Here is a 23,421-nt window from a genome sequence, read left to right as displayed (position 1 = left end):
CCACTCAGCGAGCTCCAAGCCAATAAAAGACCTTAAAGTGGATGGTGTTCCTGAAGATGACATCCACAATTGCCCTCTGATCTCCACAGGTACACGGACGAAGTATATGTACACATAGCACACACAAAATAAAAGTTTTATGGGAGAGATATTACATGATTCCTGTGGAACTCAGTTTAATAAGAGAATTGTGCTTATTTGAGTAGGAAAGAAATTTTTACTTCTATAAGCTTTTCTATAGGGTTACGAACTTTATTGTGTTACATAATAATAAAAAATAACTTGTCAGGACTGGAATTAAGAGCATTGACTGCTTTTCTACCGGTCCTGAGTTCAGTTCCCAGCAACCACATGGTGGCTCACAGCCATCTGTAACAGGATCTGATGCCCTCTTCTGGTGTGTCTAAGACAGCTACAGTGTACTCACAAATCAAATCTTGCAAAATCCTGGCTTGGGAAATTAAAATAAAGGATCTTAAAAAAAAAAAAAACATAAAAAACTTATCATGGGTTAGTGTAGAAGTTAATTTTCTCCAGCTGAGGTAATTAAGTACAGATCTTCCTGCAGGAACAGATTACATACTCTTGAAATGCTGAGCTTTTACAACGAAATGTGTATGAAATGCAGGCTGCAGGCTGACAGGTGTGGAATCCCAGCACAGTCAGCTTTGTTACTTGGCTTTTAATTGAATTGTAAGTTCAGTTTAGAGAGATGTTTACAGGGATTTGTCACTATCTCCCCCTCTACTGAACAGTGTTGTTAATGGTTCTAAACTTCATTTTGGTTCTCAAGCTTTTATATATACTATTGCCATATCTAGTATAAACTTTAGGCTCAAAAATATCCGTACCAGACATGTGGCATATAGCCAAGTCCAGCACCTGGAAGGCCAAAACAGGAGGAGCACAGTAAGACCAGCTTATGATGTACAGCAAGCCATGGAGAGGGAAGGATTCCTAAGAGGGATAGAGTATGGTCTAGCCCACTGTGATATAAGGAACTGAAGCTCACAGCTGCCTGTGACTCCCTTTTTTTTTTTTTTTTAAAGATTTATTTATTTTATATATGTGAGTACAGTCACTTTCTTCAGACACCAGAAGAGGGCATCAGATCTCATTACAGATGGTTGTGAGCCACCATGTTGTTGCTGGGATTTGAACTCAGGACCTCTGCAAGAGCAGTCAGTGCTCTTAATCGCTGAGCCATCTCCCCAGCCCAAGAACTGGAGTAGGAAAGGATGCTCTTATAAGAGGTTAAAGGAGTCTCTCAGATGAAGACCTGGCATCAAATGCCAGTTTTTATTATAGTTTTACCTTTTTTTTTGGACTTTCGTGTAGCATAGACTGGTATTACAACTTGCTTTTGCAGAGTAAGGTCCTCCTGCCTCTACCTCTCAGGTGCTGGGATTACAGTGGCTACCACATTCTACTAAGATACCTTTTGGAGGCACATCGTCACCAAACCTACTACTGTCCTGATCTTGGACTTTGATCTTGCAGAACTATTAAATATAAGTTTATTATTTAAAAAATTGTGTACTCTAAGGTCTAAAGAGCCTAAAGCCTAAACAGACTTGGACTAGTTTGTCTGTAAATGGATGTTGTGCATGTAATAGACACAGAATTACATTTATCTCAGTATTTGAAGGCTATCTTAAAGTTGTCGGCAAAACTCTTTGGAAGTCCTTTTTTCTAAGAATTTTCTCTTTGCAAACATTGAGCTTAGTTGTCATTTCAGGTTGTCTCTAAAACTTACACTATTTCAGTATATACCTTAAGTATAGGTTTTGTCACTGGTTACAAACACTATTTTTCTCATTCAGTGGCAGTGCTTTCTAAAATATTAAACACTGATGGACTTTAGAGTCTTAGGGGAACCTCAGTTGTAGTCTTCAATTTTGATGTAATGCAACAACCTTATTATATCTTCTTTCCTGCTTGTGGCTATTGGTACAAAATTTTAATAGGTGACTTTAACTTTTGTGTTTGGAACTAGGAAGAACATGATCTGGATCAGCAGGGAAATGAGGTAAGATTTGAATAAGGTTTCTCTTACATTTCATTACAATCTTTGCCCAGAATCTCTAACACTGCTCAGAACTGAGAAGACAACTGCAGGCCTGCAGGCACGTCTGGGGTGAGGTATCATCTGCACTAGATACAACTGTCAAAATCTCAAGCTATTCTTTTGGTAGTGGTGTTTTGGTTTTTGATAGGGTCTCAGTATGTAGACATGGCCAGCCTGAGGCTTGCCTCTGTTTCCTGAGAGCTGAATTTAAAGGTGTGCACCACCATGCCTAGCCTGAAAATACTCTATTCCTTCCTTTCCTTTTTGCTTCAATATTCTTATTATTATGGGGATAATTATCACCATTAGGACAGTTTTGAAACTCTGTAAATTACTTAAGCTCAACATCAAAGCATTTTGCCCCTATAGATAGCCTACAAGTGCCCTCTGTCAGCCAATAAAACCAACAGTAGTTGTAGCTTAGACTTAATATCCTCTTCTGGTGTGCATGCACTTGTGTGCACACCCTACACACACCCAAACAAGTAGTAGACTTTTTCAAGTTTGGCACTGTTGATATTTTGTAAAGTATGATCTTTTGTTGCAAGGCCTGTCTAATATATTATGAACTGACTAATACTAGATGTCACTCCTTTCGGAAAGCCAAAACTTGTTTGTTTGTTTCTTTGTTTGTATGTATGTATGTATGCATGCATGCATGCCTGTCTGTCTCATATAGAGGGATGCAAAAATCTCTGATGCTCACTGATATAGCCAGAGTTTGGTAGCACATGCTTTAATCTCCATACAATGGGAGGCAGAGGCAGATGGATCTCTGAGTTGATGCCAGCCTTGTCTACAAAGTTCATTCCAGAACATTAAGAACTACACAAAGATTCTATTTTGCTTCACGAGATGCTCAGACTATAAAGTGCTTTCCATGCATGCATAAGGACCCGAACGCAATTCCCAGCACCCACATGAAAAGCCAAGCAAGGCAGTATGTACCTGTAATCCTGGCCTGAAGGAAGTGGGGAAAAGGTGCTCTGGAGCTTGCTGGGCAGCTGGGCCTGCCCAGTCTCTGAGATCTAGATTCAGTGAGGCTGTTAAATTAGTTGGAGGTTCATAGAGGCTTCCACACACCAAAAAGAAAAATCACTGGTCTGTCCCAAGTGTAAGTTCTGCCCCAAGTGTACATTCTGTTTCCTCACAAAGGACTTAACCTCCTTGTAGTTATTAGTACTGTGCATCATTTTAACCCACAGTAGCTCTCCTGTACAGCTTAGTTGCAAGACCAACTTGTCTTCCTCCCTCTCTAAAACAAATTAAATGGTATGTTGAAAACGGTTCCCATTGTTATAAGTTATAAAGAATATATATTGAAACATTACTCTTCAGTTCTTTGGAACGGTAAGCAGGGTTTGGGTACTGTTGTCAGAAAAGGCTAAATATGTATTCAGATACTAATTTTAGATCTTGCCTTTATGATGGTGTCATCTGAACAAAATTTGCACATTAGACAAGGGCTCTAATACTCAACAACACCCCTCCCCCAGCATCTACTGTTCTTTTTAAGTTTGGCATAAATTCCTTTTATAATTGTTTTTATTTTTTCTGCTTTAGGAAAATCTATTTGACTCTTTGACAGGGCAACCACATCCTGAAGATGTATTAATGTTTGCTATTCCAATATGTGCTCCTTACACCATCATGACAAACTATAAGTAAGTCACCATGGTCTCACTCATAAGCATTGCCAAGCAGCTCTAGGAACCGTTGGTCTCCATGTAGTAACTCCTACAATGTCTTTTTTTTAAAGATACAAAGTGAAACTTACTCCTGGAGTTCAGAAAAAGGGAAAAGGTAATTTAGGGTTTTCGTTTGTTTTTTATTGAGATTTTTAAATGGTTTAGCAACTGAATCAGAAGTGCACCTCTGTGCTCTACCCTTCTACCCTTACAGCTGCAAAGACAGCCTTGAACAGTTTCATGCACTCCAAAGAAGCAACAGCAAGAGAAAAAGACTTATTCCGAAGTGTGAAGGTAAGTTTCCCTCAGCTCTGGTGACTGGTGGTGTGGTCATGCTCTTTTCTATTGTCTTTTGACAGTCAAGTACACATAATTATCCTAAATAGGTCACGAGATACTAAGTACTCTGTCTATTTGTTTGTTTTAGGACACAGATTTATCAAGAAACATTCCCGGGAAAGTGAAAGTGTCTGCCCCCAATCTTCTGCACGTAAAAAGAAAATAGCTGTGCACTGGGCAGCCAGCTCTGTAGCCAGAGATGCAGACAACATGTTACTAGGACTTCCACTTTACAGACGAACATACTGCCTTGCTCTATCACCAAAAGGACTTATGGTTTTTCCCCAAGTTTTTATATATATATATATATATATATATATATATATATATATATATATACACTACTACAATAATATTTCGTAAAATATTTGTGAAAACTTAATGATACACACCTGTAATTGTTCTACATTTTATTGAAATTCTTGAGGTCTCATTCATGATGAAAAGACCCTGAAATGGCTCAAGTGCATAAACTACTGACGTAGTGGTCTACTGTATATAACATCTCATACATAGTACAGCCAGTCAGGAGAGGTTTCTGTTTGGTTAGTAGAGCAATTAAACATTTAAGGTTTGTGTCTTGAACACTTTGCCAAGTTTTACATCAAATGCAAAAAAAAAAAAAAAAAAAAAAACCACAAGAAAATGACAGTTGTTTCCGTGCATTTATATATATATATATCAGCTTTCTTCCTAATTTCTTCCTTGTAATATATCACTTGTTTGCTATTTTCTTTCCAATCCCCTACTCCCAGCAGCTATCAAATAGTTAAAACTGTCTTATGGTGGTTTTGGTCTTTCCAAGTCAGGGTTTCCTGTGTAGCCATGGTTGTCCTGAACTCACTCTGTAAAGCGGACTGACCTTCACCTCAAGAGATGGCCTGCCCCTGCCTCCTGAGTGCTGGAGTAAAGGCGTGCATCTCCCACCAGGCTCAAGCGTCTTGACCTGTAATATCAGAAGTGCATTTTTTCTGGGTGGTGGTTGCAGCATTGGGGAAGCAGAAGCAGGTAGCTCTCTGAGTTAGAGCTCAGGACAGCCAAGGCCATAGAGAGAAACTCCGTCTTGGGAAGAAAAATCAAAAGTGCATTTTTTTTTTTTAGGCTCATCACTAAAGATTCCTGGACTAGTATTCTTCCGGCTCCTATTAGAATAGAGAATGAAGCCATGCAGTATCATTCCCTTCAGGAGGTATAAACTACCATGTTTTAATTAGCTGGGTAGTAACTATGGCCACCACATGTCCCAGGACTGCACCAACACACTAAGGTTGAAGTACTAAGTTGTAGCTTGGGCTGTTTAAGTCTCACCCACTGCAGACATACCCAGTGTGATAGCATTTTCAGTTCTAGTACTTGAGGGGTGGAAGCTAGAGGATGACTGATTCAAGACCCAGCCTTGGCTACATAAGGGTAAAGGCTGAAAATGTAGCATCTTTACATTTCTACAGACACATCCAAATTATCAAAAGATAAATGTAAAAAAAATGTTATAACCATTCTTGGTATAAAAGTCAATGCAGGGGCTGGAGAGATGGCTCAGCACTGGCTGTTCTTCCACAGGACCCAGGTTCAGTTACCAGCACCCACACTGCAGCTTACAACTGTCTGTAACTCCAGTTCCAGGGAGTCCAACACCCTTACGCATGCAGGAAAAACACCATTCAGTATACATAAAAAATAAATCATTAAAAAAAATGCCAACACAGTGATTTTTTTTTAACTTTTAACAATAGACAGGTACTGGTGTTAAATACATTTATTGTAAACTTTAGACACAAAAATAGGTTCTCTAGGCCATTCACATGCACATAAAACCCAGAAAGCTGCAAACTACAACAATGATATAATTATACAAAGGATGACACTGACAAATACAGGGCTGTTTTCCATGCAAGTAGACCAGAAGTAGTATCTACAAAGCCTTATGATCCAGAAGTGTTGTTACTACCAAACCTCTGATTAACACTGTGAAGTAAGTGTTTTGGAAGGCAGCTCCACGAGTTGGCTAGCATTTCTTTAAAGCAAATGACTGCTTCTAAGCTTAGCCTAAAAGTGGACAAGGAAAGTGAAAATAATTTTACTAAATAGAACATTAACTTGAATGAAGACTCATCATTGCCTTTAATCATACCTGGTGCCAAATACCTGGTAAGAACTTACCGTACAAGAGATTTTGGTTGGACTGAAAATATAAGTACTTCGTTACTGTGTGCCTGAAAAAAAAAGAAGGAACAGGTAAAATGCAAGTGCTGAGAGCAGGCAGGTGTGGTACTGTAACCTCAGCTCTAGGCAAAGGCAGGAGTACTGGGCAAGAGCGGGACCAGAGCTGGGAATGTAGCAAGTGCTACCTAGCACGCACAGGCCATATGTGCAGGACTAAGCTATGCAGAAAAGAGGGCCTGGAAAGAGATGGCTCATCTGGTAAGAGCACTGGCCGCTCTTCCAAATGACCTGAGTTCAGTGAGGCTGTTCACAGCCACCTGTAACCTCCCTTGAGGGGGGGAGATCTGTACGGTACGCAGACATACATGAAAGCAAGAGACCTGTCACATGAAGGGCTTTGCTTTCTTCATTGTTTTGTTTTTGTTGTTTTGTTTTTATGAGTCTTTTTTTTTTTTTTGAAGATTTATTTGTTTTATATACGTGAGTACACTCTGTCTTCAGACACCCCAGAACACCAGAAGAGGGCATCAGATCCCATCATAGATGGTTGTGAACCACCATGTGGTTGCTGGGAATTGAACTCAGGACCTCTGGAAGAGCAGTCAGTGCTCTTTAACCTCTGAGCCATCTCTCCAGCCCTTTTTCGTTGTTTTTAATTTAAAAACAAGCTGAGCTGGAGAGATGGCTCAGTGGTTAAGAGCACTGACTGCTCTTCCAGAGGTCCTGAGTTCAATTCCCCATAACCTCATAGTGGCTCAAAACCATCTATGATGGGATCTGATGCCCTCTTCTGGTGTGTGAAGAAAACTACGGTATACTTGCATACATTAAATACATAAATCAAAAAAAAAAAAAAAAAAAAAAAGCCAAGTGGCAATGATGCACTCTTAAAGGAGGCAGGCAGATCTCTAAATTCAAGGACAGCCTGGTCTACAGTCCAGGAAAGCCAGGGCTACACAGAGAAACCCTGTCTCAAAAAGCCAAAAATAAAAAGAAAAGCAGGACTGGAGAGATGGCTCAGTGGTTAAAAGCACTGACTGCTCTTCCAGAGGTCCTGAGTTCAATTCCCAGCAACCACATGGTGGCTCACAACCATCTGCAATGGGATCTGATGCCCTCTTCTGGTGTGTCTGAAGACAGCGACAGTGTACTCACATAAAATAGACCTTTAAAAAGATACTATGTTCAGCAGCCTTCACCTCAATGGATGAAAGTTTCTCGTCACCAAGGATTAGATACCCAAGACCCCCATGGACAGAATTAGCTATAAGGGTTGCCTTCATCCCGTGGCGCACGTGCATATATGCCTACACACAAAAAATGTTATTTTCCAAAAACTATGTTCAGTAGCAGTGAAGGTGTACTCACAGCTCTATGATGGACCAGCAGATTGTTGGCACAACCACCAAAAACAATTACTTCTCCCTCATCGCTCGCACAAGCTGTATGCCATAATCTGCATGCAAACAAAAGCTAGACGTCAGTGTAAGTGATCACTTTAAACCACACTGTAGACCTGGTGACAGACTAGAGATTTCAAGGTAGTTCAGACCACATTTGGTAAGAAATCTGAGTCCATGGGAAAGCAGCTTTTTTTAAGGTCAGCCTTGGTGGCGCACACCTTCAATCCCAGCACTCTGGAGGCAGAGACAGGTGGATCTCAGGGAATCCCAGACCAATCCGGTCCACATATGTTCCAGGCCAGCGAGGGCTACATAAGAGGTATTATCTTCCTCTTTTTTAAAGGTTTATTTATTTTATGTATGGGAGTGTTCTGTCTTCAGACACACCAGAAGGGTCAGACTCCACCACAGATGGTTGTAAGTCCCCATAATGGGGCACTTTTATCCAAACAAGTTAGGTCTTTGTTTGCAATTACAAAAAGTTCTTATGGGGGCTAAGGAATGGCAAGGTGAGTTGGCCTCACACACAGTGTCTGAAACACTGAAAATTCCAAAGATCTCTAAGCTGGATAGTTGTATGGAAAGGTCATTTCTGCCAATGTCTTAGCAGCATGACTACTTGGGCTAAAGACTTGGATGAAAAAAATTGAAGCTGGAATATTTAAATTCACTTTAAATACCAATGCTAAGTATATACCTGCCTATAACAATTTCTTTTGAGATTAAGAAGAATCTATCTGTTTAAAAAAAGGAAAAAAAAAACAACTCTTTAGTGTCTTACATAGCCCAAAGCTGGCCTTAATCTGATCCTCCTGCTTCTGGATTCTAAGGGCTGGAATACAGGCATGTGCCTTCCTACCCAGCCCTCCTCCCACACGCCTTTGAGAAGTTTGACTTATGCTTCCTAGAAAAATGCTGTCACCAAATAATGAGCGGCTCTTGGTTTGATGCCCCCCCACCCCATGTACACTCTGAAGATTTTACAGCATTATCAGTGTTATTCACATAGATAACGGGAAAGCAAGCTTCAGACAGTTGATGCTAGTTGGTTTCCTTTTTGGAAGTATGATCCAAATCTTAATAAACACCAAGACTTTTCTAAGAATGTTGGATAAAATCCAGCCAAAGCATCCTCAGTTCTTACCAGCCCAAGAAATTACTCCTTTCAGGTAGCCCATACCTTGGTTTTTCAACATAAGGATGATTAAACTGAATCCATTCATTTTTACTGATGCAGTAAGTCCAGGCATCACCTGATTAAACCAAAGAAAAGGCTATGAAGTATGTTCATCCTGTCAGTGTGGCACTTAAGGACACAACTTTAGCAAGAATAAGGAAGTAAGGCCACTGCACATGCAAGGTTTCAGCAGGGATTTTAAGAGCTCCAAGTCACCTTTTTTTTTTTCAGGTATAATGTATTTGGGTCATAATATGTATAATTATAAGGTGTTACAGATCAAAATTAATAAACCAGCCTGAAAGGACACAGCTAGGATTGAACTTCATTGAGTAGTATACTGCTAATGGATATTATGATGCGAAATTAAAATCCATATATTTAAAGGACTCACTTAGTGGCTGCTTTTCAGTGGTAAATCCTCCGAAGAGAAAAAGATGGTCTGAAGAAACTGGTGTCAGTGAGTGCCAGGAGCGGCCAACAGGGCATATACCTTGTGGAATTCTAAAAACAATAGTTACAATATTTGTTTAGAGTCTGGGTGATAACTCAGTCAACAAAGTGCTTGAGAACCCAAGTTCTATCCCTAGAACCCACAAGTACTCAGAAGGGGCTGGGGCAGCTCTGACACATGCTTGCAGGCAAGGCCTAGAGTGCTGGCCTATCGTACAAGGCAAACACCAGGCCAGGAGAGACCACGTCTCAAAAGGAAAAGTAACAAGAGACCGCCACACTCAATCCTAGCACTTGGGAGGTTCCTGAGGTAGAAGATCTCCTCAAGTTTGAGGAGAGCACTATATACTACGTTAACTTGTACTACATTGTGGGATCCTGTCACCAGAACAAAAAAAGCACCCTAAAATAAAAAAGGTGGGCAGCCTTTTGAGCATACCACAGGCACACATAATCAACCTTATCCATGAAATCTATGTTTAAAGTAGATACCAGAGAGAAATGCTGAGGACGTCTTTAAAAATACAGGTGGGGTTGGGGATTTAGCTCAGTGGTAGAGCGCTTGCCTAGCAAGCGCAAGACCCTGGGTTCGGTCCCCAGCTCCGAAAAAAAGAAAAAAAAAAAAGAAAAAAGAAAAAAAAATACAGGTGGGGTATTAGGAGAAGAAAACCTGACAAGGCTTCCTAGGGTCTCTGAGGTGGCTCAGCAGGAAGTGTCTATCATAAAAGCATGTGGACCATTCAGACAGATCTCAGCACCTACTTAAGTAGCAAGGACATGGAAGCCCACCTGTCACTGCATGAGGAGACACTCAGTGCCACTTAGAAGGCTACAGTGAACTCCTCCAAGCAAGCTGGCTATCGAGCCATATTGGGGCGCTCTGGGATCAGTGGAGAGATCCCTTCAACAGATACAGTTGACAGTGCTTGAAGACCCTCCCAATGTTAGCTTTGGACCTACACCTACACACACAACATGCACCCACACACATCTTGCATCCAGACATGCTAAAAAGAGAAGCCTCTCTCTGTATTAACTACATACTTTATACTAAACTATGTTCTTTGAAGGCAGAATCAACTTTAGACATTTTCTTTCAGCAAACATTGAACACATGCTGTATGTACCAGGCACATAGTTAGGGAAACTGGAAATAAAAATAAAATTCCTTCCTTAAGGACCCCAGTAAGGTTTATTTAAATCCAAAGTTACAGAAACTTGAAACACATTCGTTTCATACTAACAGGGAATGGGGTTGGGATCTGAAATGTATCTTAGATGTCTAAGGTAATACCTACAGTTCATTCCACTCCCATGTGTCCAGATTAAGATAGTGCAGATCATTCATTCTAGCATCCTAGAAGAGAGTAAGTACGAGTTACCATGTGATGAAGCCAACAGCAAGCCATTAAAACCTGTTTCTATACTCACTCGGTATCTGCCACCAAATACAAAACCCTTGTTTCCAACAGTTGCACAGGCATGGGCAGCACGAGGTGAAGGTGCCTTGCCCTGTTAAAAAGGAAAACAGCTTCACCAATGTGAACTTTAAAAAGAGAGGGGAAACACCAGTGTTTTCTGAATATGGGATATCCAGATACTCCAGCACTAGAGAGCAACAGTGTAAAAGAGTTAATACCTGTTGGGGGTTGTCCTGGTGCTGCTATGTATTCAAATGCTAAATGCTGGCCCTGAAGATCTGGTTGCCTCGACAAGCAGATCCTTACATACACCAAGGGTTTCTATGGAACCTTTGTTCCCCATTTAAAATGACTGGTCAAAGTAAAGTGGCTACAGTCAATTACTGGGGACAACAGGAGAGGCAGTTTCAGTCACCGGGCTGGGGTTGTAGGTAAGGACCAGGAAAAAGGATTAAGGGAAGGAGAGAGGAGGAGGAAGGAGTGCAGAAGGAAGATGGAGAGACAGAAGGTCTCCATTAGACATGATGGGCCAGGTAGGAGTACATGGCTGAAGTGAAATGAACCCTGAAATGAACCCCAGGAAAACTCAAACTGCAAGGACCTGGGAGGCCCAGCTGGGGAATTAACAGAAAGAATACGACTGGGAGGTTTCCCCCAGTGATTGTGCCAAGCTAAATAAATGAATCATAGCTTAAGCCTCATTCATTTGGAAGCTAATGGGGATAGAAATAATTCAATTACTTTACAGATACCACGACTGAGTATTTTAGTATTTCTGAGACTGTTACTGAACAAACTGGTTAGTATGTAAGGAAAGTTGTTTTAAAATGGCTGGTACATTGTATAGTATCTTTAAAAGAAAAAAACTTAATCTTTAACTTTTTATTTAAAGCTCAACTTAATTACTAGCAAATGAAAGTACAACACAAATTATATACCTGTTAAACTTCTAAGGTTTGTATTCCTTGGAAAGCAATACAGCTACAGCCAGCCTCATTTCAGACAAGAATGAACTGTCAGCCTCAAGCTCCTCCCGACTCTGAACCCCCTTGACTAAGCCCACATCATTCTTTAGTGACTCACAGTGGTGATGGGCTGGCTCCAGGCAAATGTTTCAGTGTCTAAAATATGGACATGATCATTCCATCCTCTTGGATGACTTGAATTCTACAGAAAAGGTTCTATGTTATTTTACAAATACTGTATTTTACAAATTATGCAACTCTTACTGGCCCCATTTATCAACAAAGACAATGACAAGGCTCCAGGTGAAATGAACCCATCTCTGTAAGATGGCTCAGCAGGGGCAAGGCACTTGCTGCCGAGCCCAGACCCATGGCATGGGAAGAGAACCAACTCCCCCAAGTGGTCTTCTGACTTTGACACGTGCACTGTCACCTGCGCTGAGGTGTGCACTCATATACACGTACAAAATTAACATTTCAAAATTACAGAAAGGAGAAAAAAATTTCAAAATTAATAAAAATTTCAGAGAGCAAAAACAAAATAGATCACATTTTTCAACATATCAAGGAGGCCATGTGCAAGTATGAAACTTTACTTACCCAAAAAGATGTTTCATCAAATTCAAATGTTCCCAATACTTTATCTTCAGGTAAATATCCATAGCCTCCAAAAAATATTAACCTATTTTATATAAAACCAAAACATTAAAGATTTAAGTATCCATAAACTAGAAACAGGAATAACATCTTGATATATGGAATGAGTTGAGTACCCAAGTATATGAAATTATTCAAATAATAATACTTAACATGACAATTAGTTTTCAGTTACTAAGTTAAGTGAACTCCTGTATTAATTTACTATGTGATACACTCCATGCTGTTTTCTAATGCTGACTAGGGCACTTACAGGATAAGTACATTCTGCACACACACACACACACACACACACACACACACACACACACACACACACACAAAAACAAACAAAAAAAAACCCACCAAACCTATAGCTTTTAACGTACTTGTTTTTATATACCCAGACACCAAGTTTGTCCTTTGATGATGGAGGAATTCCTTGGCAATCAATCCTTTCCCACTGTAACACTCTGTCTGCAGACCTTGAATCCAGCATGTAGAACTGTCAGAAGCAACGATTTCAGTTAGTTTTGTTACATAGAAAATTCAGTACTGGCATTTACTTTTACTGTATTTTGTCATAAAGGTACCATCTAATCAGTGCTGAGTCTGACTGCAGACGGGCTACCACCCTGGTCTGGGTAGGATTATGAATTTATAACAGACTGTAAATTACTTAAATCAGTAACATCAAAAATATAGTTATAATTGTTTTCATGAACTACACTTCTGTGTCAAAGAAACTGGCTGTGTTCACATATACCAGCACAAGCGCCCTATCCTGCCCTAACTTTAGATAAGTGCTTTGATTTACTGTTTTTTAATTAATTAATTAATTGATTTATAGCAGGACCATGTTTCAAAAAAAAGAAAAAGGGGGTTGGGGATTTAGCTCAGTGGTAGAGCGCTTGCCTAGCAAGCGTAAGGCCCTGGGTTCGGTCCCCAGCTCCGGAAAAAAAAAAAAGAAAAAAAAAAAAGAAAAACTTAGGCTCTTGAAATTTAACTTAACATGTCTTCTAAAAGTTAAAAAAAGAATCAGCCAATACTTAAAAGGTTAAATACTCAAGAGTTGACCAGATGGCCCAATGGTTTAGAGCACTGGCTACTCCTCCAGAGGATCTGGGTTTGACTCCCATCACCCACATGGGAGCTCACAGCAGTCTGTAACTACAGCTCCAGGGGATCTAATACCCTCTTCTGGCCCCTCAGACACGAGGCACACACATAGTGCAAAAGGACACACAGAAGCAAAATACCCTTACACATAAAATAAAAACAAATCAAAAAAAAAAAAAAGTTAAATACTGGTCTAAGGCGGCCTTGAAGCCAGGTAACAGACCTCACACAGCTCACCTCTCTATGACACCTGCTTCCCTTCTGGCCAGACTGAACCCCAGCCAAGTAAGTGCTATTAATCATTCTGTCCCCACCCCGGGATCCAGCTCACGCCTCCTAAGCCTTTTCATGGTGCATCCACGTATTCCCTCCTGGATCTGCGTTTGTCTGTCTAGGACAGGATAGTCTGCACTTATGTGACACTACAACACTCCATCCGTGGATCTCAGAACCTCAAAGTCACCTGACATCTTGAATAATCATGCCTGCAGGTCTCCACACTGACTTCCTACGAAATTCCAGCTCTGTCTATTGAGTAAGCACCTGTTCTACCCCCTCCCCCACCCAACATCAATCACTTCCCTGCAGTCACACCTTTAGTCTCTTCACCCAGGAACTGCTCCACCCATCCCTACTGTCCCATTTTCAACTCTGTACTCTGCATGTAACATGTTTACTAAGTTGCAAAATCAGTGAATTAAATACAAGTCTACCTATAGACTATGGACCGTTGTGAAGCTTCATCTGTCTTTTACTGACATATTTTTTCCTATTTGGAAAAAAACCATGGACAAATCAAAGCAGCACATGCCTTAGGGCAGCATTAGAGAGAATTACTGTTTACCACCTTCTTTCAATATTAATTTATCCCTATAACCCTGTTTACCTTTCCCCTTCACTCCAAATCCTTTGTCTGTAATGATCTTTCTAAATGCTTTCTAATTAACCCTCACCTGCCACCCAGGGTTGTTAGGAGATCAAGTAATTGAGAACACCAAGTACACACACCCTGGAAGTTACTACACAAAGGCTGCTGGCTGGCACTGGTTTTGACAAAGGCCCAGTAAACAGGAGTAGAGAAACTACTACACACACACTCAGAGCGGAGTCGCATACACCGTACGTACAGTAACCCTAGCAACACTGACCTTGTTTGTGTTGCCTCTGGAATGGTGGCCTCCAAACAAGTACAGCACCCTGTCTACGCACACAGCACAGCTCCCAGACATGGATGGGGGCACATCACCTTCAGTGTTGATCTTCTTCCTACAAGGAAGAGGGTTAGATGCTACAGTTCCCAGAGAAAAGAAATACAAGATTTATTGACTTATATCCTCACAATGAGGAAAAGGCACCTGATGATATCCAGGGTCTCTCTCCCCTAGCTTTAAGATAACCCATGGAATCAGTTTCCTCCTTATTAACCTGTCCAGACAGTGGAAGATGGCCTCACATCAGGCAGGATGAAAGGCTCTGAAAAGCCCTCTGTTCCACGAGCCATCTGTCAAACTATTTGCTGTGTATTTATATGATCTTAACTGGCTGGGAGGTCTTTGTTTTACACTGATTTCTGTGTGTGTCTGGGCACAAGTATGTCATAGCGACATACAGAGGCCTGCATGTGCAGGTGTAGGAGATTCCCTGTCACATGCACTCTGGGGATGAAAACCTGGGCTTGACCACCTGCTGAGCCAGCTCCATGGCCCTGTCTGGTTTTAAGTAGGCCAAGGACCCAAAAGGAAAACTCCCCATTCCTAGTGCTAATTCAACAGACATGTTTTATTAAGTTACCCAGAACTCACAGAAATCTGCCTAATTCTTCCTCCCTAAGTGTGAGAATGAAATGAATGTGCCCATGCTCAGCCCCAGAGAGCTACAGTGGTAAAAGTACACTCAGGTGTCCTGACGACATCATCGGTGGTCGCTTTCACCTGTGCTTAGCTCGAAGTTTAAATTAATTAGCTTGTTTAAATTAATCTTAAGCTTAATTCTTCTTTTGGGAATTTTCCAGTCCTTTAGAAAAAAGTTTAGGGCTGGAAAGATGGCTCAGTGGTTAAGAGCACTGACTGCTCTTCCAGAGTTCCTGAGTTCAATTCCCAGCAACCACATGGTGGCTCACAACCATCTGTAATGGGATCTGATGCCCTCTTCTGGTGTGTCTGAAGACAGCTACAGTGTACTTATATATAATAAATAAATCTTTAAAAAGAAATTAGCAAATGGCCCATATTAACTGATTTATTATTATAAAAATAGTAGTGACCTTCCGTTAGTCACCCTGGCTTTAAGATCAACAGTGAGACAGTAGAGACTCAAGTAAAGACAGTAAAGTCTTCATGAACAGGGGAACACATTTATACACCCCCAAACCACCAACTGTGAGAAAGCCAGAGTCTACTAACATACCCTGGACTTGAACTGCTAGACAGGCAGAAGACCCTGAAGACCCTCTCAGATATTACCAGCTCATTTTTGGTTTCTTTTGTTATTTTTCAAGACAGTTTAACTGCACAGCACTGGCTGTCCTTGAACTCACAAAGAGAGCTCCACCTGCCTCTGCCTCCCAAATGCTGAAATTAAACAAAGGCATGTGCCACTACACCGGGCTCGTTCTTGTTGTTATATACTGCATGGGTGTTTGTGTTCTGTCTGCATATCTATGTCTGTGCACTGTTGCACGTGCAACCTGCTGCCCTCAGAAGCCAGGAGGCGGCATCAGGTCTCTGACTGGAGGTAAATGGTTGCAAACCACCATGTATGTTCTGGCGGTTGAACCTAGGTCCGCTAGAAGAGCAGTCAGTTCTCTTAACCACTGAGCCATCTCTTCATTTCCTCAATTTAAATACATCTTTTTTTTTTTCCCAATTGAAAAATCAAACCCAGAACCTCATAAGCAGGTGGGCAAGCGTTTGCCACCCACCTATTAATGCACTCCAGAAAATACAACTTTAAAGAAGACTTTTCTCAAAACTTTTAAGCAGATAAACCATGCAGAATCTAACAATTATGGCAAACTAAAAACCTCTTTTTCAAAATACCAACCAGATTTGTAGCACCTTCCCAATCCAGGCTCTGTATTATCTACTTGTGGTCCGTTGACCAGGCCTTGACTAGAGGCTTCTAAGATCATGACAGTGTCTGTGTGTACTAAGTTCAGCGGTAATCCAAACCAGACCACTGTTTCCAGAAAGGAGAGCTTAGTATCCTTAATTACTCAGAGTGGGGTTTTAGCCAGGCACTGTGCCACGTGCCTTTAGTCTCAGTGCTCTGGAGGCAGACAGAGGCAGGGGCATGGATCTCTGAGTTTGAGGCCAGTCTGGACTACGCAGTAAGTTCTAGGGCAGTCAAAGCTATGCAGAAAGGAAAAGCATCCCCACTTCCTTTGCGACCTTAGTTGAAGGTTAATATCCAGTTACCATCTTCCAGTCTCCATATTGTAGATCCACAGTTCTTCTCTGGGCAGATAGAAGTCATAGAGTCCTCTCACTTGATTACTCTATGATGAATAAGAAGATTACAAACATAAGTAACTGACATTTTCTTTTGAGTTTGCACTAGTGTGTCAGGGTGTGTAGGTAACATGGCGGCAGGGTGTCCTGGTGCTCTGGTGTGACTTCTCTCCTTCCACGGTTACACCCCAGGGTCTGGGGATCACACTCAGTTCATCAGGCTTGTGCATCGAGTGTGCTATGCACTGAACAGTTCCTGGCCCAGTAACTCACACTCAACAGCTCCCTGGTGCGGTAACTGATATTTTTTTTTTCCTTCCTTTTTTTTCGGGACTGGGGACCAAACCCAGGACCTTGCGCTTCCTAGGCAAGTGCTCTACCACTGAGCCAAATCCCCAACCCCGGTAACTGATATTTTTAAGGACATTTTCTGGGTTCTTTTTCTATCTTATTTGAGATACTATTCATGATACTAGTCACATCAAATTAAGTGAGGAACTATAAGGTGTCAGTGTTAGCAAGGTTGAGAACCACTGCCTTGGGGGCTCCCCAGGGGGCCCTTGTACTATTTGCAAGGGTTGTATCAAAAGTTGGGCTGCAGATCTATTTGCACTAAGCTTTTTTGTATGTGCCTGGGCCCTGACCCCAACCATAAAAGTATTTTTGTTGCTACTTTGTAACTGTAATCTTGCTACTATTATGAAAACTGTGTTTATTACAGTTGTGTAACATTTTCCAATGGTCTTAGGCAACCCCTGTGCAATGGTCACTCAACCCCCTCCCCAAGGGAGTCACACCTACTAGTTTCCAGCTGCTGCCCTAAGTCTTGCTGTAGGGGTTGGGGATTTGGCTCAGTGGTAGAGTGCTTGCCTAGCAAGCGCAAGGCCCTGAGTTCGATCCCCAGCTCCAAAAAAAAAAGAATAGAAAAAAAAAAATAGCCTAAGTCTTGCTGTATCCTGAACAGACCACCACGGCCCTGATTTCAGTCACCTGACTTCGGAGGACGTGCAGCCCCACCCATGCTAACACACTGTTCTAGCCAACCTTCCCTCTTTCACCCACTCATTCTGAGGGCAAAACTACAAGTGTAAATACTGAGTCTTCGGTGACAACTGTAATTTCCTTGTTCTGGTCTTCATCCCTTCAGGTGTTAACCTAACAAAGACCCAGTTTACCAGATAGCCTCAAATTCCCTTATTTAATAATCCTAACAAAGGGTTATTACAAGATTGTAGAGTAAAAACAATTTGCCTCAGGTTATTTAACAAGCAGTGCTGGGACCAGGCATCTCCCTTCCCTGTGCGGACTGCCTTATTTCATTCCTGGATCCTCACTGGCCACTTTCCTCACATTGACAAAATACAATAAAAACTGGCCTTCACTGGAAATAAGTGGCTATTAATCGTTCCGTGATGGAGCAGCTAGCCTATAACTCTCCCTTCTCCTCTTGCTGAAAGGACCTTATAAACTGACCAGCAGGAATTTCCCACTCTGACAATTTCTCTGTACAATAGAGAAGGATCCCATCCCCACATCAACACTTGGGTGGTGGAAACAGCAGGATCAAGAAAAGAGCCCAAGGGGTTGGGGATTTAGCTCAGTGGTAGAGTGCTTGCCTAGCAAGTGCAAGGCCCTGGGTTCGGTCCCCAGCTCCGAAAAAAAGAAGAAAAAAAAAAAAAAAAAAAAAAGGAGCCCAAGGCCAAACCCCATGACAGCATGGCTCAATGCTAGTTTTCACAAACGGAATTACGAACAACATATTTCAGACCAAAGTGTGATTGGCCAACAGGTCTATCCTCCTCAAAGGGGATTTGCATTGTGAAAGGTTTATTTATGTATATAAGCTTTGTTGGTAAGCCTGTCTGTTTTGGGCACAGTGCCCAAAAAGGCAGAGGAGAGGGAATCAGATCCCCTGGGACTGGAATTACAGTTGTGAGTCATGTGGGTGCTAAGAATCCAACCCAGAAATGTGGCCAACCTTGTTAACCACTGAGCCACCTCTCCGTCTCTGGAACGTCATGTTTTAATAATGGTCCTGACATCGACCTCTAAAGACCTAGTCCCTGGAAAATAGGAACAGCAGGATGCATTCATTCACGCTGGCAAGATAACTAATAGTTGAACCAACGAAGGTATGGGAGGTGGGGGAGGCGCAGTTTTCTCAAAATGGCCAGCTGTGATCAGGTCGTCAATACTATAAGCTACTGTTACTAGATTCCTGAAGCAAACGACTCCCAGCACTGGCGCAGAGAACTGGATTTCCTAAGGGCCCCCCCCCCGGGGGGGCGTCATTTTAACATTAAAATAATATTCATAGTTTTAGTTCAAATGGATCAAATGCGTGTGCACCAGATGAAATCCAAGAACTAGGGTGTATCGTGGAATTCTAAAACCAGTACAGTGAACAGCGGTTTAAGTAGCAGACATTCCCCAGTTTGGGGTATAATAACAGTGCAAATGACTAAACAGATACTTGGTCACAAAGTCCAAAGACCTGCACTCCAATTACGTACGTTGCTGAGGATTCGCTGGTTATTTTTTCCTTTAATTTTCCTAGTAAGGCCTACTGAGGTGCAATCCTTTCTCAGCTGAAACCAGTTAAGGAAAATGGCACTGCGTTCAAACAATAGGTTGGTGGGCATCTGCACAGGTGTTGATTACACCGTTACACCTTCGGGGAGGTGAGTAAGCGACCCCTGTGGCCTTGTTTCACACAGTGGACAAACAATATAGTGTCTGTCGGCTAACTGGCCCCAGCTCCCGATGACCTGGCCCAAAGGTATGAAGCGATTCTCGCACACCCTCGCCTCCACCCTTTTCCGTACCTTAGGCCATAGTCACCCACTACCCAACCCACATTAACAGAACCTCGCTCCGATCATTCCAAAGACAACAACGCCGAAGGGGGTGCGTGGGACAGGCTGACTCATAAGTTCAAGAGAGCGGTGACAATAGCCCAGGAGTCCTGAGTCCACCAGGGCAAGGCGGGAAGATGCTCTCCTGAATAAGCAAGAGCCGCGGTGGTGATCGAGCCCGCCCGGCCCTACTGACCTTGTAGCCGCCCCAGACGAACATGTGGCGCCCATCGCTGACGGCGACGTGGCCGCTGCGCTCGGCCGGGCAGGCCAGCTCCATGGCCTCGTAGCCTTCGAAGGCCGGGCCTGGCATGTCCTCCGCTCGAGCATCCTCGTTGCCATCAGCCATCTTGAGGCTGCACCGCTGGGCACCGAGACCGCTCCGGCCCCGCAGGCGGGAGACAAAGGAAAGCGGAGCGGTGGACCGCGGCGCGCAGCCAGCGCTGACGACCCGCCTCTACTGTGCTGCGCCCCCGCCTCCGGGCCGAGCGCTGGGGCGCGCGCCGACAGCGGCTGAGGGTCTCGCGGGGACCGCGCAGCAGCCGGGACCTAGCTCGGAGCGGGAGAGCGGCCGAGGCGGCTCGCACTCGCAGCCCGCCCCGCCTCCGGCCGCCGGGGCCTTGTTTACGCCGCCGCCGGAAGTCGTCCGCAGCGGACACTGTCCGCAAGCTCCGGAAGCGCGCTCAACCCCTGTGCTGCGGATCCTCCGGCCGGTCGGTCCTACCGCTGTGCTGTCCTACTGCTGTGCAACCCTCCCAGTCGGGCCCTCTCTCCTCTGAGTCCTCCCAACATCCGTCCTCCCGCCTCCGGGTGCTCCAGGCCTGGACAGTTCCTAAGCCATAATAACCTACCCTTGGGGAAAGAATGCAAATTCCAGACTCACAATTTGAGCTTCTAGTGAGGCCAAATGAAAATTTATCTAAACCCAATTCCTCGCTAAAATAAAAGCTAGACTGGAAAACACTTCAGGTTCCTCATCTAAATGGTGGCTCTCCTTGCTGCTCATCTTGTTTGCTCTTTCTTTGTTTTGGGACTGACAAAAATACACTGAGCAAAATACACACTGAACAAAAAACGACCCCAAGAAGCTTTTCTCACTGAAACTCCCTCCAGTTGCTGGAGACTTGTGCTTGCTGAAACTCAAGAGTCTGAAGGGTGGGATCAAAGTGCTGGGATCAAAGGTGTGCACCACTGTGAAGGTTAAAGAAGTAGGCTTTTCTAGACCACCACCACCACCAGCTTCATCCAGGTCTCCCTGGGGCAATATTGCCACGGAAGAGAATGTGAGCCCAGTGCACAAGGTGTTGTGCTGAGGGGATCTTCCTCACCTGCCATTACAAGAGAATCAGAGAAATAGCCTCCCTGCTGCTGCCCAGGATGTACACTGTCAGAAAGAGATTGGCAGTGTTTCTACCAGCCACATTGTGTTAGATCACACGGGAGATGAAAACCTTGCATCAGTTTCCTTTCTGGCGGGTAGAAGACATCTCCCATCGCTGGCCACAACCTCTCATACTGCAAGTCTGTCTGTCATGTGAATGTCCGGTTTGCACTGAAGCTGAGGTTTGTGGCGAGCAACTGATCCTCCAGCAATGGAGATCCCCTTGCCCTAGGGGTCAAGAGCACGCAAGTGGATATTCCTCCACAGAATGAGCCTTGTCCCAGATGAGCTGCACTTGGATTCATCTTTCTGCCCTAGTGTAGCACTGAGCCTTCCTCAGAGTGAACTTTTAATCATAAACACTATGTTGTGGGATGACACACTTCAGTTAACAAGAACAGTTAGCATCCCGGAGGATCTTGCCCCAAAGGTCAGGATGAAGATAACCTACATCGCAGAATCACTGTTGCCCCTGGTCCACGGGAGGCTAGACTTCTGTCACTCTGTGAGACTATCAATACTTACAAACAGTCCTGGGTCATTGTAGAGGGATTTTAATCCAGCAGCATGGCTACTCTGATTGGAATACAGATATGCCCCTAGCACACACATTTAATCCCAAACAACAAAGGGAAGGTAAAGTTAGTTTGTAGAAGGAAGCACCTGTGTTTGAAAGTGATGTCTAATTAAATAGCAAAGTGACAGATCAGAAAAAGATTTGATAGAATAGAATATGCCCAACTCTCACAAGGAGAGGAAAGAGACGCTACTTAAGGGCCAATGCAGAGAGAGAACAAGCTAGACATACATGAAGAAAGTCATTGAATGAGACGGAGCCAGAAGATTAGAACAGATTGCGAAAACTGATTATAAGTCCAAGCAGTGCAATCAGTTGAAGCCAAGAGAAATAAGATTGAATCAGTCAGCTTGGAGAGGAAGTTTCTTCTTCTTCTTCTTCTTCTTCTTCTTCTTCTTCTTCTTCTTCTTCTTCTTCTTCTTCTTCTTCTTCTTCTTCTTCTTCTTCTTCCTCTTCTTCTTCTTTTTCTTCTTCTTCTTCTTCTTCTTCTTCTTCTTCTTCTTCTTCTTCTTCTTCTTCTTCTTCTTCTTCTTCCTCTTCCTCCTCCTCATCTTCCTACTCCTCATCTTCCTCCTCCCCTTCTTCCTCCTCCCCCTCTTCCTCTTCCTCCTCCTCTTCCTCCTCATCTTCCTCCTCCTCCTCATCTTCCTCCTCCTCCTCATCTTCCTCTTCCTCCTCCTCTTCCTCCCCCTCTTCCTCCTCTTCCTCTTCTTCCTCCTCCTCCTCTTCCTCCTCTTCTTCCTTCTCCTCTTCTAATGGATTTTTTAAATTTACATTTTAAATGTTATCCTCTTTCCCATTTCCCCTCCAGAAACCCACTATCCCATACTCCCTCCCCTGCTTCTATGAGGGTGCACCCTCACCCACCCACTCCCTCCTGCCTCCCCTCCCTGGCATCCCCCTACACTAGGGCATCGAGCCTTGACAGGACCAAGGACAGAGAGGAGTTTTGAATCAGAAAACCGAGTTGAACCAGCCAGCCAGAGCTCAGAAAGAACTAGAAAGGGTGAGCTTTATTCAGCCTCAGAAGCTGAAAGCATTCTAGGCTTAGATTAGGTTGTAGGGAGGCTTAGAAGCTTCCAGGACCAGGCCTAGGTTAGCAGACTGAAGTAGTAAGCCTCAGAGACAACAATTACATCCAGTGAATAAAGGATGCTGTTACAAGTCATTTCCATTTGAGAGAGTGTACAAAAAAGAGCCTAGAGACCCCGCACAGGACTGTAGCTAGCGAGACTTTCTGCTGCAATCCAGGCAGAGGGCTGGAGACTGAAGGCTCAACCTGTGCAGGTCAAGGAACTGTGTACACGTCGGTGGAGGGGCTGAACAGCTGCTGGCCAGCAAGCTCAAGAAGGACCTGTGTACAAAGAATGCAAACCTCCTCTCAGGAGAGTGTATAGGCTGGTCTGGAAGATAAAGAATATCCTCAGTGCTCTGTAACCTTGTCTGCCCCAGCCAGAACAGCCCTAGGGCGCCTCCACTTTCAGATAGGAGTGGGTGGGGTAGAGAAAGTTAGACACAGGGCTAGCTCGACTGGCGTGTGTGATTTGAGAGAGAGAGAGAGAGAGAGAGAGAGAGAGAGAGAGAGAGAGAGAGAGAGAGAAGACTTAAAGGAAAATAAGTCCAGGCTGGCTTCAAACCAACCATGTAGCTGAGGATGACGGTGAACCTCTGATCCTCCTGCCTCTACCTCACAAGTGTTAGGATTCCAGTGCCAAGGATAAAACTTG

General features: G+C 43.3%; 2 protein-coding genes across 3 annotated transcripts in view; one reads left to right on the top strand and one right to left on the bottom strand.

Annotated features, from left to right (window-relative positions):
- Positions 1-5,796, top strand: part of Nemf (nuclear export mediator factor) — a 44,174-nt gene extending 38,378 nt beyond the window's left edge. Inside the window, 5 exon segments of the mRNA NM_001170586.2 lie at positions 1,997-2,029; positions 3,632-3,732; positions 3,828-3,871; positions 3,971-4,050; positions 4,184-5,796. Of these exon segments, the coding sequence (NP_001164057.2) occupies positions 1,997-2,029; positions 3,632-3,732; positions 3,828-3,871; positions 3,971-4,050; positions 4,184-4,261 (336 nt within the window). The 3' untranslated portion in view covers positions 4,262-5,796.
- Klhdc2 (kelch domain containing 2) overlaps positions 1-20,505 on the bottom strand; it is a 39,829-nt gene extending 19,324 nt beyond the window's left edge. The window contains 13 exon segments of one of the 2 annotated variants that reach the window (NM_001034133.1): positions 5,837-6,141; positions 6,256-6,308; positions 7,627-7,714; positions 8,842-8,914; positions 9,233-9,342; positions 10,590-10,648; positions 10,723-10,803; positions 11,796-11,879; positions 12,278-12,359; positions 12,703-12,818; positions 14,581-14,698; positions 16,849-16,928; positions 19,933-20,261. In NM_001034133.1, coding sequence (NP_001029305.1) covers positions 6,018-6,141; positions 6,256-6,308; positions 7,627-7,714; positions 8,842-8,914; positions 9,233-9,342; positions 10,590-10,648; positions 10,723-10,803; positions 11,796-11,879; positions 12,278-12,359; positions 12,703-12,818; positions 14,581-14,698; positions 16,849-16,928; positions 19,933-20,085 — 1,221 coding nt within the window. In that variant the 5' untranslated portion in view covers positions 20,086-20,261 and the 3' untranslated portion in view covers positions 5,837-6,017. 2 annotated transcript variants of the gene reach the window in all.
- Between the last annotated feature and the right edge of the window lie 2,916 nt (positions 20,506-23,421).

This window comes from Rattus norvegicus, chromosome 6 (genome assembly GCF_036323735.1).
Source record: "Rattus norvegicus strain BN/NHsdMcwi chromosome 6, GRCr8, whole genome shotgun sequence".
NCBI classification, from domain to species: Eukaryota; Metazoa; Chordata; class Mammalia; order Rodentia; family Muridae; genus Rattus; species Rattus norvegicus.
Note: the sequence above shows the minus strand (reverse complement) of the source record. Positions and strands in the feature narration are given on the sequence as shown.